Raw genomic sequence first — 13,660 nt, 5'->3', positions numbered from 1 at the left:
CTTGCTATTTTTGTCTTACTCCTTGGGTGGGGGGTGCTGACCTCCATGGCTGTTCTCAAAAGGGGGGAAGTTCCTCATTGGTACTGGGTAATCCTTCTTTCTCATTCTCAGTATTGTCTCTTTTCTTTCTTCCCAGGCTGGGAGGCGAGAGGGATGTGAGCTTTCTGTGAAGGAGCTGAGCCCCACGCTGTCAGACAGACTGAAACACTTGCAACGGCTCCTCAGAGCGAATACGGAAGGTGAAGTTGCCTCCAAGCTCCACCTCTCTGCTCTGGTGGACATGGTGGATATTTGAGCAGAGCTACGTGTGCAGGCCAAGAGACTTGGTAAAGAAATCCAGGGTTGGGTGATCAAACAGATAAGCTCCGGGGGCATGTTCCAGAAAAATCAGGTGCCCTCATGGGAGAAGAATGCAGAGCAGACATGGGGCATGTGCCCTTCTCGTGTGGCTGCCTTGCATGGAGATGGCGTGTCATGGCTCACTATGTCCCTTTTGCTCACTGCTGAGCTGTGGCTGGTCTGGGCCTCCTTTTCTGCTTCACAGATGTAGAGACAAGACTTTCCAAGAAAAGGATGTGACTTAAATTTGACACTTTGGTGATTTATTTTTTTTTTAAATTTTCTTTCTACCAACTCTCATTGTGGGTAAACATAACATCACCAGGAGAAAACTATAAGGTAGCAGGGGCCCATGGGAACATCACAGCAATTGCTCTCCATAGTCAGTCTGCAAGGTGTTGTTCCAGCTCTGCACGTGCTTGCTTCACACAGAAGCTACCTTGCAGCAGCACTGTGGTTTGAAGTTGCTGTTTTGCTGTCCAGGAATGCCAATACTGTCATTCTTCAGTCAGTGCAATACTTGGCCGTATTTTGTACTTAACGATGCCCAGTGAAATCCAGAAGGACTTTTTGTGCTGCTGGTCCCAAGTTTTATTTTATTGAATATTTACTGCATTAAAACCAGATGAGTTGCTTATTCTACAGATTAATTGTCATGCTGGAAAGCAGGATCCTTTCTTCAGTAAACAGCTATGGAGAAATAGTTTTTTTGGAAGAGCAGATTACCTGCATTCTCCAGTATATAAAAAGCTGTGGCTTTGGAAGTTGAAGACTTCTGGTTTTAGTTTAATATTGATTCCCAATAAATAGTAGGAGGATGTACTTCGTGTCTGCAGTTCTCGTGTACAAGTAATCTTTTTTTTTTTTTTTTTTCTTTATTTACAATATCAACAGTGTTTTCTCAGACAGAAACTTCTGCCTCGTGAAATAAATATTACTGCAACTTTTGGGGTAAATGCTGCTTATCTTGCCTGCCAGAGCCTAGTTCTCTGACTTGCTTCTAATTTCATTTGAAATTTTCAGTAGTCTAAAACTGTCAGCTACCTTCCAGAAAAGTAATTTTGTAGTTGGGTGGGTTTTTTTCATTTTTAAATACCATTGTATTATTTCTCTTAAACCTAGAATAGAAACAGTTGGTTAATATGGAGTTGAAATAAGAAATTTAAACTGAAGAAATTATGCTCTGAGGCTGTTCATACTACTTGTGTTGGGCTGAGCCATGCTCACCGTGGCTGGCTGCATGCAAAGCGAAGCCTGCGTGCTGCTCTCTGCTGCGCTTTACCACAGTGCTGCCCTCGATGTTTCCAGTTTACCTTGGATTTCAGCTGTAAAAATGCAAAAGGGTTGGGTGGTTCATACGGTCTGATGTAAACGTGTTTTGTACCAAATAAATTAGTAGTGGGTTAAAGTGTGGTATTGCCTCATCCCTGTGCAGAAGCTACTTGAACAGGATGCTATCAACCTGTGCTGCTTTTTTTCTTTAAACCACCCCAGGAGTAAGTGTAAAATACCTACAGATAGTCCCGGTGTGCACTAGAAGCTGGTTTCACTCCCCGGCAGCCCCCGCCCCCCCCCGAGCCTTCTCGCCCCGGGTACTCGTGCCTTCGCAGTGGGGTGCAGCAAAAAACCCCGACGAGGGTGGGATTCGAACCCACGCGTGCAGAGCACAATGGATTAGCAGTCCATCGCCTTCACCACTCGGCCACCTCGTCCTGCCCCGCGCCATGGGCAGCCCCGCCCCGCCGTGGGCAGCCCCGCCCCGCCGTGGGCTGCCCCGCCGTGAGGCGGGCCCCGGCACGGCCCGACGCCGCGCCCTCTTAGCGCAGCCGGCAGCGCGTCAGTCTCATAATCTGAAGGTCCTGAGTTCGAGCCTCAGAGAGGGCACCGCTTTTGCCGCTCCGCCTGGCTGGGGCGGGGGAGCATCGGCCGGCTTTTTTGCGGGGCCGCTTTGCTGCGGCAGGGAGGAGCGGGACGGCGAGTGCGGCAGGGAGGGCCGCGGAGGCGGGCGGGGCTGGGCCCACCACAGAGCCCTACACTCCGCCGCGGCGCTCAGCGGAGCGGCAAAATGGCGGCCAGTCCTTCCCCGCCCGCCGCCCGGCCACGTGGCAAAAGCGGTGCCCTCTCTGAGGCTCGAACTCAGGACCTTCAGATTATGAGACTGACGCGCTGCCGGCTGCGCTAAGAGGGCGTGGCGTCAGGCCGTGCCGGCGCCGGATCCTCACGGGCGGCGAGGAGGCCCCACGGCGGGGTGGGGCTGCCCGCGGTGGGGCGGGGCTGCCCATGGCGCGGGGCAGGACGAGGTGGCCGAGTGGTGAAGGCGATGGACTGCTAATCCATTGTGCTCTGCACGCGTGGGTTCGAATCCCACCCTCGTCGGGTTTTTTGCTGCAGCCTGTTGTGGGGGAATAGGGACAGCCCGGGCCGGCGTGTCCTGCGGCCGGGGTCTGCTCGAGGTCCCGCCTGGCATACAAGGACCCTGGGCTTGGCTCTCAGCCGTGCCTGAGACCCAGGGGGAATCTAGTAGCGAGTGTCTGGGCCACCACTGGGCAGCTGCACCCTCCCAGGGGGAAAAGGTCAGTGGTCTCCTTTTGATTTTGGAAAGGGGATGGCAGGAGGACACCAAGGAACCGGGAGCAGAAGAAATTGAAGAATCGTCTAAAAGGTCAGCCAGGTCCTGGCATGGAGGTGGCTGGAAGTCTCTTATCCAAGACTCGTAGTAAAAATAAACCTCTCAGAAATCCTTAAAAGCTACTACTGCAGAAAGGGGCTGTTAAGCAAGAAGACAATAATCCTCTGAAAGAGGAGGGGTGCAACCGGAGGGCAAACTAGGACAAATGATGCATGAAGCCATGATGAAACGGATACCTTGGGGAGTGAGGGCAGAGAAGTTGGGAAGGTGTTTCCATAAGAGGTGTTGGTGACTGTGCCTGTGCATTTTAACAGCAAAAGAAAGAAAGAAAGAACAAAAGACACAGTGCAAATCCCATTTTGCATGTCATGGGAGCCCAGCAGGGCAGAGGAAGGAGCCCTGGCCCCATGCCACCCCACATCCCAGTTGTCACCAGGATGCCCCATGGCTCCAGGTGAGCTACCCAGAGAGAGAGACCCAAACGAAGAGAATCATAGAATCATAAAGGTTGGAAAAGACCTCTAAGATCATCAAGTCCAACCATCAACCCAACACCACCATGCCTCCTAAACCATGTCCCACAGTGCCACATCTACACATTCTTTGAAGACCTCCAGGGATGGTGACTCCACCACCTCTCTGTGCAGCCCTGTTCCAATGCCTGGCCACTCTTGCAGTAAAGACATTTTTCTAATATCCAATCTAAACCTCCCCTGACACAACTTGAGGCCATTTCCTCTTGTCCTATCACTAGTGACTTGGGAGAAGAGACCAACACCCACCTCACTACAGCCTCCTTTCAGGTAGTTGTAGAGAGCAATAAGGTCTCCCCTCAGCCTCCTCTTCTCCAGGCTAAACAACCCCAGCTCCCGCAGCCACTCCTCATCAGACTTGTTCTCCAGACCCTTCACCTGCTTTGTTGCCCTTCTCTGGAAACATTCCAGCACATTAATGTCCCTCTTGTACAGAGGGGCCAAAACCGAACACAGTGTTTGAGGTGTGGCCTCACCAGTGCCAAGTACAGGGGCACGATCGCTTCCCTGCTCCTGCTGGCCACACCATTCCTGATACAAGCCAGGATGCTGTTGGCTGCCTTGGCCACCTGGGCACACTGCTGGCTCATGTTCAGCCAGCTGTCAACCAGCACCCCCCCAGGTCCTTCTCCACTGGGCAGCTCTCCAGCCACTCCTCCCCAAGCCTGTAGCATTGCATGGGGTTGTTGTGACCAAAGTGCAGGACCCGGCACTTGGCCTTGTCAAACCTCATCCAGTTGGCCTCAGCCCATTGATCCAGCCTGTCCAGGTCCCTCTGCAGTGCCTTCCTGCTCTCGAGTAGATAGACACTCCTGCCCAATTTGGTGTCATCTGCAAACTTACTGATGGGACACATGATATTAAACAAGACTGGCTCCAACACTGAGCCCTGGGAACCCCGCTCGTGACCGGCCACCAACTGGATTTAGCTCCGTTCACCACAACTCTCTGGGCTCAGCCATCCAGCCAGTTTTTTACCCAGCAGAGAATGCACCTGTCTAAGCCATGAGCCTCCAGCTTCTCTAGGAGGATGCTGTGGCAGAGGGTGTCAAAGGCTTTACTAAGTCCAGGTAGACAACATCCACAGCCTTTCCTTCATCCACTAGGCGGGACACCTGGTCACAGAAGGAGATCAGGTTGGTCAGGCAGGACCTGCCTTTCATGAAGCCATGTTGACTGGGCCTGATCCCCTGGTTGTCCTGCACATGCCTGGTGAGCTCACTCAATATGAACTGCTCCATAACCTTCCCTGGTACCGAGGTCAGGCTGACAGTCCTGTAGCTCCCCAGATCCTCCTTCCAGCCCTTCTTGTAGATGGGCATCACATCAGCAAGTGTCCAGTCATGTGGAATGTCCCCTGTTAACCAGGACTGCTGATAAATGGAGAGTAGCTTGGTGAGCTCCTCCGCCAGCTCCCTCAGTACTCTCAGCTGATCCACACTGGTGGATCAGCTCCCTGCACGCCCAGCCAGTGTGGGATTAGCCCTCTCCTGTGGCTAATCCACCCTGGGAAGGTAACTGAGATGCTGCCAGGTCCCTCCTACTAGACCTTTTAGGTATGAGAGTCCTGTGGGCTGGCTGCAGGCAGGGCAGCCATGCTGGGGGGGACAGGTCTGGCTGCTCCTCATGGGGCTTGCAGGCACAGCAGGGCAGGGGCAGGAGTGGGACCTGGACCTGGGTAGGGGGGATAGCTTGGTCATCGCTGTGTCCAAGAGGGGACACTGGGCCTGGCCAGAGATGTGCCCCAAGGGCTCCTACACCAGTGGTGTCAGCTCCAAGATGCAGCCTCTGCGCTGGTGCCCATGGCCAGTCTGGGGACCCTGCTCCTGTGGGGAGTTTAACCTCCCACCTCCATTTCCTTGCAGGTAGAGGAGTGCCCATTGCAGGGGCAGGGGGTGATGGAGGGTGACATGGCACTCAATGGGATTCGACTGCACTGCTCCCACAGCAGTGTCCTCAGTGACAGCTACACAGCCAAGTCCCAGAGCAGCAGGTGAACTGCCAGCCCTCTTGTCCTCTCCTCATGGCTGCAGAGCCTCCTCCACAGATACCCTCAGCTCCAAAGGGCTTGAATGCTCTCCTCCTGCACCCCCTGGCCTTGACACCAACTGTCTTCTCTCCCTCTGTCTAGCTGGGGCTGCTGGTTGGAGGCCTGCTGATGCCCCCACTGAGGGCACCTGGTGGGCTTCATGCTGCAGGTCCAAGTGGCCCAGCAAGGGCTCCCGAGTGGTGAAGTGGCTGCCACCAGCGCCTGCTTCACCTGCTCAGATGGGTACGTCCTGTTGGGGCTGGGGTCTGCTTGGGGCCAGTGGGATAGCTGGAGGCCCCAGTGCCCCAGGGCTGTGTGTGGCATCGGGATGCAGCAGGAACCTGCTTGGGGGCTGAAGATGGATGGCATGGCTCTGAATGATTTGCATCTCTTCTGCTGCCCGTAATGAGCGCTGGCAACCCACTGCAGGGCACCCTATCCCGTGGCCCAGCTCCACAGCACAGCCTGTGCTTTGGGTTCCCTCTCCCAGGACCCCACATCCACCAGCAGATGCCTTAGCCCTGATACACTCAGGGGGCACCTTTCCCTCGTCCCCCATCATTGCACAAGTGCTGCTGCCAGTCCCCCAACACCTACCCCACTTCCCAGAGATGCTCCCAAGTCCTTTCTGCCCCCACCCAGACTTCCAGATACTCCCCAGCATCTCCAGGACTGTCCCTGTCCTACCATGAAATGAGCTTTCAATAAAAGCATGCACCCAGACTGCACCAGGACAGCTTTGTCACTGGGAGGGGGCAAAACCAAGGCAGAGAAGCAGGGAGCTGCTGCACACCCTGCCAGGACACGGGGGCACATCCTCCACCAAAGTGGGTAACCAAGAAGTAGCAGCTGGACCCACCTCAAAGGGTGAAAGGATGGGAGGATGCAGGTACTTGTGGAAATCCCAATGGGGCAGAAGCGAGTGGGGCCACTGGGGACCCCCAACTTGAGGCAGAGACCCCAGCAGTGGCGGGGAGGAAAAACAGCCCGAGGCCCAGGCACCACTGGGAGTTGAACCCAGGATCTCCTGTTTACTAGACAGGCGCTTTAACCAGCTGAGCCATGGCGCCCACCTGCCCTGCAGCTATGGGGTGCCCCACAGCCATGGGGTGTGCCACAGCTTCTGCCCCCACCCTACTACCAGCCTGATGGCAGGGTCACCCTGCAGGACCAATGGGCTCAGGCACAGGGTTGGGACCCTGGGGATGGGGGACAGTCCTGTGTGCCACGCTAAGCTCAAAGCCCTGGCAACTGCAGGGTGTCCCTGAGGGATAAAAGTTGTTGGCCAGGTCGCAACTCTGCTCTGCACCAGCCAGATGGGAGTGGGGTGGTGGGTGGACAAAAGGAGGGCTCGTCCGGGAGTTGAACCCGGGACCTCTCGCACCCTAAGCGAGAATCATACCCCTAGACCAACGAGCCGGGGTGCGCAGCTGCCCGGGCACCCCCACCCTGTGCCAGATGCCAGGGTGCTGGGCAGGCACTGCTGCCCTGGCCCCTGGGGCCACAGGTGCTGGTATTTGGGGACGGGCTCTGCCACCATCCCATCCCCTGGGGAGCAGGGCAGGGCTGAGCGTGTGTGTGGGGATGCCCCAGAGACTTTCCCACTTCCCAGAAAAAGAGGGTAACCCAGTGGGACCTGGGAGTACCCAGGATGGGGGGCAGCTGTTCCCCCGGCTACCAAGGGCTGGGGCTGTGATGGCCGAGGGGTGAAGGCGTTGGACTCGAAATCCAATAGGGTTTCCCTGCGCAGGTTCGAATCCTGCTCACAGCGAGAGCTTTTACCTGCCAGTATGAGAGCTGGCTGGGGGAGTGGGGGCAGGAGGGGTTGGCGTCCAGGGCAGCCCCAGCCCTGCACCTCACCTCCTCCCTGGGAAGCAGCCCTGGGACCAAGGAATCTGCAAGCCCCTGCAGCCCCAGGAGAGTGAAGCATAGGGCAGGGAGCTATGGGTCACTTTCCCTGGGGATAGGTGAAATCCTCCCCTCTGAGGAGGGACCACCCAGAGAGGCTGGGGACCCACAGTTGTGGGATTGTCAGAAGATGCACCAGTGAGCCGTGGGCCAGCTGAGACCCCCACCGAACCTGGGGTCAAAGGGAGCCCAAAGCAGGCTTCAGGTGTGAGAGGACCTGGGCCCAACTCCCATAGGAGTGCTCCCTTTGGGCAAAGCTTTTGTCTGAGGAGTAGAGAGCTCATTTGGGGTCAGCTGTTGGCTTTCATCCCCTTGTTCCACTGACAGTCACTGCAGCTTTGGGCTGGGCAGGGCAAGTGGGGCAGCGCACCCTCTCAGGGGTCCTGGCATGGCGTGTGGGCACCCACTGCTGTGCCCCTAGGCCTGGGTCAGCCATGCCCGTAGGCAGCCTCAGGGCTTTTGTGTGGGGCTCTTCCAGTCCCACAGCCAGCAGGGAAGGGGGTTCTGGGGAGGCAAAATTGCATGGAGACACTGGGGGTTGAAGTCAGGGCCTCTTACATGCAAAGCAAGTGCTCTCCCACGGAGCTATATCCACTGTGCATGGCAGAGCTGTGCCTGGGGGTCTTGCTGAACCCTGTGGTCCAGCTGCCCCCACAGCCACTGGGGCCAGGGCAGTTCTATGCTGTGGCCACCTCCAAATGCCAGCCCCACATCCTGGGCACAGTAAGATGGACTTTCCTGCTCCAAGCTCTGCCAGGCACAAAACATGGCATCAGCCACCCTCACCAACCTCCCAAATTGTGGGGTGCAGATCCTGGGGGCGCACTATAGTGCAGCACCCTGGCTCGTTGGTCTAGGGGTATGATTCTCGCTTCGGGTGCGAGAGGTCCCGGGTTCAACTCCCGGACGAGCCCTCCTTTTGGGACAACCCACCTTCCTCGGCCGGCGTGTGGGACCCTGGTATAACCAGGGTGCGACAAGGGCAGGGGTGCAGGCGCAGTGGGTAGGGTTGGTGCCCCATGCTGCTGGGCACATCTCCGTGGGCAGGCTGGATTCCCAAGAGCTGGCAGCGAGGTGCTGCAGGGCACGTGGGCAGGGAGGCAGATGGGGAAAGGGCAGCTGGAGGCCGCGCTGGGCACCACAGGGCAGAGCAGGTGCTGCCAGCAGCACATGCCGTGAGGATATGTTTTTAGTGTCAGGGTCCTGGGGGCAGAGCAGGGTGAGCAGTGGGCGTTTCGGCAGGGGTGGGTGGTGAGGGGACTTACCCAGGCTGCCCTGCCCCACCATGGCTGTGCAGAGGGGATGTAGCTCAGCGGGAGAGCGCTTGCTTTGCATGTAAGAGGCCCTGGGTTCAACCCCCAGCATCTCCACCTACTTTTTCACCACAAAACCCGTTGTCTCCCTGCCCACTGCTGGAGGATGTGTCCCTTTGGTGCCTGCCTGGTGGCAGAGCTCCGTTGTACCTGTTTTTTTTCCTGGTCATCAGTAAATACTCCCAGATGTTCCCCTTTCCAACCCTGTCAGATGTGTCTACTGGGGCTGCAAAGGGGTATTGGGCCTGTGCAGATGGCCCCACACCAGGCTGGGGGCATTTTCCTCCCCAGAGGCAGACCCCAGGGCAAAGCTGGGGTGTTACTGCCCCTCAGGGGCTGTGATGGCCGAGGGGTGAAGGCGTTGGACTTGAAATCCAATAGGGTTTCCCTGCGCAGGTTCGAATCCTGCTCACAGCGAGAGTTTTTACCCATCTCTGGGTGGGGCAGGAGCAACCCTATTCCGTGGGAACCTGTGGCTGGAGAGCACTGTGGAGTGAGAGAGAAGGCAGTGTTGGCCTGTTGGGATCCTTGGTTCAACTCCTGGAGAAGCCCTCCTTTTGGCCACGCACCGCTAGGCGCAGCCCCCGGAATGGGGCACGAACGGGGCGACATTGCCCAGCACGGGGGGACGGGCGGCCTCCCCAAGTCGGTCATGTCCATCCCCTCCGCTGGGACGGTGCCACCACTGCCGGGGGTGCGGTGCTGCCCGCTGCCCTGTGGGCAGAGACACGGCTCAGCCACAGCCAAGGGCTCCTCCCCTCGTGGCTGGGGAAGGGGCTGTCGGGGCAGTGGGGGATGGCAGAGCAGGGCCCTGCTGCCACCATGTTTACTGTGGGCAGATCTGCCTGGGGGCCATGGTGCACGCATGGGGAATCTCCTTTGGACATGCCATCCAGAGTTAGAATTTGAGTTTATCACTACTATTCCATGGAGAAGGTGGGTTTGAGGAAGCCAAAAAAGCTGGAGATGCTGGGGATTGAACCCAGGACCTCTTACATGCGAAGCAAGCGCTCTCCCACTGAGCTACATCCCCCTGTCTAGTGTGATCCCTGCATCAGGGGTCCTGCTGCCTGCCCTGGTCCACTTGGCCCCATAGCTTTTGGAGCTAGGGGCAGTTACAGCCCATGGCCAAGCCCAGGTGCCAGCCCCGCAGCCAGAGCAGAACAAGGGGGACCCCCTCACTGGAAACATCTATCAGGGCCATAAAGATGTCCCTCTGGTCCCATCGCATCCCAACATATTCTGTGAGTACTGGAGCCTAAGAAGGGGGATCCTGTCCCTTTGTAGCACCTTGGTTTGTCAGTCTAGGGGTATGATTCTTGCCTAGGGAGTGAAAGGTCCTGGGTTCAACTCCTGCCCCAGCCCTCCTTTTTGGCCATCCACCTTCCTCAGCTGGTGTGCATGGCCCCAACCAATAGCAGGGCCAGGGGCAGGGTGGCGGGAAGTCACTGGTGCGTGGTGCAGGGGTGATAGACAAGAGTGTTTGGTGTGGGCACATCCCCACAGCCAGGATGGAGCCCCTTAGAATCGTCAATGGAATGGTTGAGCACCGCCCATGATGGCCTGGTTTTGGTGTTCTTGGGGCAGAGTACAGTGAGCAGGGGGCAGGGGTGAGGGGTGAGGGGACTTGTGCAGGTCCTGACAAATGCCTGTGCAGAGGGGATGTAGCTGAGTCGGAGAGCACTTGCTCTGCATGTAAGAGGCCCTGGGTTCAACCCCCAGCATCTCCATGCACTTTTGCCTCCCCAGACCCTCCTCCCTGACAGCTGCAGGGCTTCCAGAGCCCACAGGCCCCACAGAAAAGCCCTGAGGTTGCCTGGGGGTACAGCTGGGTTGAGGATGCTTCCTGGCACCTGCAGTCTATAAGGAAATGCCCACGGCCCTTCCCCTGCCTATATGCCATGCAGTGTGGGGTCACTTTCTCTCCCTTTCCCAGGGACTTGGGACGAATGTTGGTGTTGGCAGGAGCTGCCAAGCAGGCAAGGCTGCCCATCCCCCCGTGCCAGGCAGCATCACCATGTCCATGCCCAGTCACTGCAGGTGCTGCTTCGAGCAGTGGGTGTCCAAAAGGAGGGCTCATCCAGAGTTGAACACAGGATATCTTGCACACGAAGCGAGAATCATACCACTAGACCAACAAGCCAGGGTATGCAGCTGCCACCCTGCACAGATCCTGTCCCCCCTCTGCTCCAGCACTGCACAGACCAGTGCAGGTGTGGGGCAGCTGCCCCAGGGGCTGTCCTCTCCTGCCACTCTGCTCTCCGGCCATCACCTCCCCCACCTCCCCCGGGGATGAGGCACAGGGTGATGTGGGGGAGCCCACTCAGCATCTCAGCAAAATAGTCCGCAAATCCCAATCCCACTCCCCTCAACAGCTGCTAACTCACCTGCCTTGGGTCTGCAGAAGCTGGAAAACTATAAGGGAGCCTGTGCCCCTCCTTCCCTAGAGACATCACAGCCAATGCCTGGAGCATTACTGGAAGATCAGCCAGGGAGCAGGAAGAGGGCTGGAGCTGCCCTGGCTACCGTCGACCTCCCACCCAGCTCCTCCAAGGGTTTCCCTGCCGTTTCCTGCCCTACTGCAGAGCAAAAGCCTCCCAGCACCCAACCCTGTTGCCTCTTCCCAGAGCCAGGGTTTCTCATTAACTGCATCGATCAGCAACGAGGAGTCAGAAAGGGTCTTAGATAAACAGTGTGGTACTGTCCCTTCCGTGCCTGGATCAGCTCAGGGCACAAGGGCGCTGCCTGTTTGCCAGGGGCCCATGCTTGCCAGGGTCAGCCTTCAACACTAATTAACCTCCAGCACGAATTAATTGCTAGGAGAAGGTGATATAACACAAAGAAAAGCAGGATGCTGTGGCTACTGGATAGGACAGCCTGCTCCTGCCCAGGGCACAGAAACAGGACGACTGGCACTACATGATGGTGGGGGACAGCTGCTTCCCAGGACCCCCAGCATGGGCACGGGGGCAGTAGGTAAAAGCTCTCGCTGTGAGCAGGATTCGAACCTACGCAGGGAAACCCTATTGGATTTCGAGTCCAACGCCTTCACCCCTCGGCCATCACAGCCCCAGCCCTTGGTAGCTGGGGGGGACAGCTGCCCCCCATCCTGGGCACACACACACACACACCCCAGTCCCCCAGGTTGCCCTCTTTTCCTGGGAAGTGGGAAAGTTTCTGGGGCGGCCGGTGCATCCCCACACACACGCTCAGCCCTGCCCTGCTCCCCAGGGGATGGGATGGTGGCAGGGCCCGTCCCCAGGAAGAGGTGCTCGGTGTTCCAGGGCCCAGGGGGCAGCCACTGCCCTCCCCAGCACCCCGGCGTCAGGCACAGGGTGGGGGTGCCCGGGCAGCTGCGCACCCCGGCTCGTTGGTCTAGGGGTATGATTCTCGCTTAGGGTGCGAGAGGTCCCGGGTTCAACTCCCGGACGAGCCCTCCTTTTGGCCACCCACCGCCCTGCTCCCACCTGGCTGCTCCCCCAGGCACCGATGTTTGCCCCAAGAGACACCCTGGGCCCTGTGGGGACGGCGCCACAAGGTGCCCCCACAACCTGCAGCACTTGGCAGGGATGGAAAGGGCACGGGGGCCTTTCCCCACAGGCTGCAGGCACTGGGAAGCAGCCCGCAGGCAGCCCCAGGTCTTTTCTGTGGGTTTCGCGGTCTCTGCCAGCCCCGCAGCTGGCAGGGTGGTGGGACTGTCGAGGCAAAAGTAGGTGGAGATGCTGGGGGTTGAACCCAGGGCCTCTTACATGCAAAGCAAGCGCTCTCCCGCTGAGCTACATCCCCCTGCACCAGCCTCTCCCCTGGCTTTCTCATCACGCCCAGAAAATCCCTGTCGCTGCTTCATTCCCCAGCTGGCCGGACCTGCTGGCCGTGGAGTTTGGGGCTTTACAGACCGGGGACACGGTTATCTGGACACAGCCCCAAGGCAGAGCTGCCCACCGTAAACATGGTGGCAGCAGGGCTGCCGTCCCCCACTGCCCCGACAGCCCCTTCCCCAGCCACGAGGGGAGGAGCCCTGGCCGTCGCTGACCCGTGTCTCTGCCCACGGGGCAGCGGGCAGCACCGCACCCCCGGCAGTGGTGGCACCGTCCCAGCGGAGGGCACGTGGCCGACCTGGGGAGGCCGCCCGTCCCCCCGTGCCGGGCAATGTCGCCCCGTTCGTGTCCCATTCCGGGGGCAGCGCCCAGCGGTGCGTGGCCAAAAGGAGGGCTCGTCCGGGAGTTGAACCCGGGACCTCTCGCACCCTAAGCGAGAATCATACCCCTAGACCAACGAGCCGGGGTGCGCAGCTGCCCGGGCACCCCCACCCTGTGCCCGACGCCGGGGTGCTGGGGAGGGCAGTGGCTGCCCCCTGGGCCCTGGAACACCGAGCACCTCTTCCTGGGGACGGGCCCTGCCACCATCCCATCCCCTGGGGAGCAGGGCAGGGCTGAGCGTGTGTGTGGGGATGCACCGGCCGCCCCAGAAAATTTCCCACTTCCCAGGAGCATTGGGCGCCCGTGCGAGACGGAGACAGATGTTGGGCCGCCAGGATGGGGAGCCAGGGTGCACAGGGAGCCCAACAATGCCCCTTCCAGGGGTTGTACTGGCCTGGGAGCAGGAGAGGCACAGGCCACCCCCAAGGTGTTACAGCTTATGCAGCCCCAAAGAGGTGGGGAAGTGACATTTTGCCAGGATGCTGAGTGGGCTCCCCCACATCACCCTGTGCCTCCTCCCCCGTGGAGCTGGGGGAGGTGATGGCTGGAGAGCAGAGGGGAGGGAGAGGGCAGCACCCTGGGCCAGCTGCCCCCCACCTGCACTGGGCACGCGTTGGCCCGTGAAATGCCCACGGCCGTGGGGCTGTGGGGGACAGGATCTGTGCCAGAGATTCCCCCTCTTCCCAGAAAAAACGGGGCAGCAAGGATGG

General features: G+C 58.6%; 1 protein-coding gene and 15 non-coding genes across 16 annotated transcripts in view; 8 read left to right on the top strand and 8 right to left on the bottom strand.

The window, feature by feature from the left end:
• MCM3AP (minichromosome maintenance complex component 3 associated protein) overlaps nucleotides 1-1,747 on the top strand; it is a 28,637-nt gene extending 26,890 nt beyond the window's left edge. The window contains exon 28 of the mRNA XM_075094204.1: nucleotides 137-1,747. Within this exon, the coding sequence (XP_074950305.1) occupies nucleotides 137-295 (159 nt within the window). The 3' untranslated portion in view covers nucleotides 296-1,747. The remainder of the gene's footprint in view (nucleotides 1-136) is intronic.
• Nucleotides 1,748-1,969: 222 nt separating this feature from the next.
• Nucleotides 1,970-2,051, bottom strand: TRNAS-GCU (transfer RNA serine (anticodon GCU)). The gene has a single exon. It is a non-coding gene; the product is annotated as a tRNA-Ser (tRNA).
• A 99-nt stretch (nucleotides 2,052-2,150) lies between these two features.
• Nucleotides 2,151-2,223, top strand: TRNAM-CAU (transfer RNA methionine (anticodon CAU)). Its single transcript has one exon. It is a non-coding gene; the product is annotated as a tRNA-Met (tRNA).
• Nucleotides 2,224-2,454: 231 nt separating this feature from the next.
• On the bottom strand, nucleotides 2,455-2,527 carry TRNAM-CAU (transfer RNA methionine (anticodon CAU)). The gene has a single exon. It is a non-coding gene; the product is annotated as a tRNA-Met (tRNA).
• A 106-nt stretch (nucleotides 2,528-2,633) lies between these two features.
• On the top strand, nucleotides 2,634-2,715 carry TRNAS-GCU (transfer RNA serine (anticodon GCU)). The gene has a single exon. It is a non-coding gene; the product is annotated as a tRNA-Ser (tRNA).
• A 3,811-nt stretch (nucleotides 2,716-6,526) lies between these two features.
• TRNAT-AGU (transfer RNA threonine (anticodon AGU)) lies at nucleotides 6,527-6,600 on the bottom strand. Its single transcript has one exon. It is a non-coding gene; the product is annotated as a tRNA-Thr (tRNA).
• A 277-nt stretch (nucleotides 6,601-6,877) lies between these two features.
• Nucleotides 6,878-6,949, bottom strand: TRNAP-AGG (transfer RNA proline (anticodon AGG)). Its single transcript has one exon. It is a non-coding gene; the product is annotated as a tRNA-Pro (tRNA).
• Nucleotides 6,950-7,219: 270 nt separating this feature from the next.
• TRNAS-CGA (transfer RNA serine (anticodon CGA)) lies at nucleotides 7,220-7,301 on the top strand. Its single transcript has one exon. It is a non-coding gene; the product is annotated as a tRNA-Ser (tRNA).
• A 979-nt stretch (nucleotides 7,302-8,280) lies between these two features.
• On the top strand, nucleotides 8,281-8,352 carry TRNAP-CGG (transfer RNA proline (anticodon CGG)). The gene has a single exon. It is a non-coding gene; the product is annotated as a tRNA-Pro (tRNA).
• Nucleotides 8,353-8,736: 384 nt separating this feature from the next.
• TRNAA-UGC (transfer RNA alanine (anticodon UGC)) lies at nucleotides 8,737-8,808 on the top strand. Its single transcript has one exon. It is a non-coding gene; the product is annotated as a tRNA-Ala (tRNA).
• Nucleotides 8,809-9,086: 278 nt separating this feature from the next.
• Nucleotides 9,087-9,168, top strand: TRNAS-UGA (transfer RNA serine (anticodon UGA)). The gene has a single exon. It is a non-coding gene; the product is annotated as a tRNA-Ser (tRNA).
• Nucleotides 9,169-9,712: 544 nt separating this feature from the next.
• TRNAA-CGC (transfer RNA alanine (anticodon CGC)) lies at nucleotides 9,713-9,784 on the bottom strand. Its single transcript has one exon. It is a non-coding gene; the product is annotated as a tRNA-Ala (tRNA).
• Nucleotides 9,785-11,738: 1,954 nt separating this feature from the next.
• Nucleotides 11,739-11,820, bottom strand: TRNAS-CGA (transfer RNA serine (anticodon CGA)). Its single transcript has one exon. It is a non-coding gene; the product is annotated as a tRNA-Ser (tRNA).
• A 295-nt stretch (nucleotides 11,821-12,115) lies between these two features.
• Nucleotides 12,116-12,187, top strand: TRNAP-AGG (transfer RNA proline (anticodon AGG)). Its single transcript has one exon. It is a non-coding gene; the product is annotated as a tRNA-Pro (tRNA).
• Nucleotides 12,188-12,465: 278 nt separating this feature from the next.
• On the bottom strand, nucleotides 12,466-12,537 carry TRNAA-UGC (transfer RNA alanine (anticodon UGC)). Its single transcript has one exon. It is a non-coding gene; the product is annotated as a tRNA-Ala (tRNA).
• Nucleotides 12,538-12,960: 423 nt separating this feature from the next.
• On the bottom strand, nucleotides 12,961-13,032 carry TRNAP-AGG (transfer RNA proline (anticodon AGG)). Its single transcript has one exon. It is a non-coding gene; the product is annotated as a tRNA-Pro (tRNA).
• Between the last annotated feature and the right edge of the window lie 628 nt (nucleotides 13,033-13,660).

This window comes from Phalacrocorax aristotelis, chromosome 5, assembly GCF_949628215.1.
Source record: "Phalacrocorax aristotelis chromosome 5, bGulAri2.1, whole genome shotgun sequence".
Taxonomy (NCBI): Eukaryota; Metazoa; Chordata; class Aves; order Suliformes; family Phalacrocoracidae; genus Phalacrocorax; species Phalacrocorax aristotelis.
This window is presented reverse-complemented; position numbering and strand designations above follow the sequence as displayed.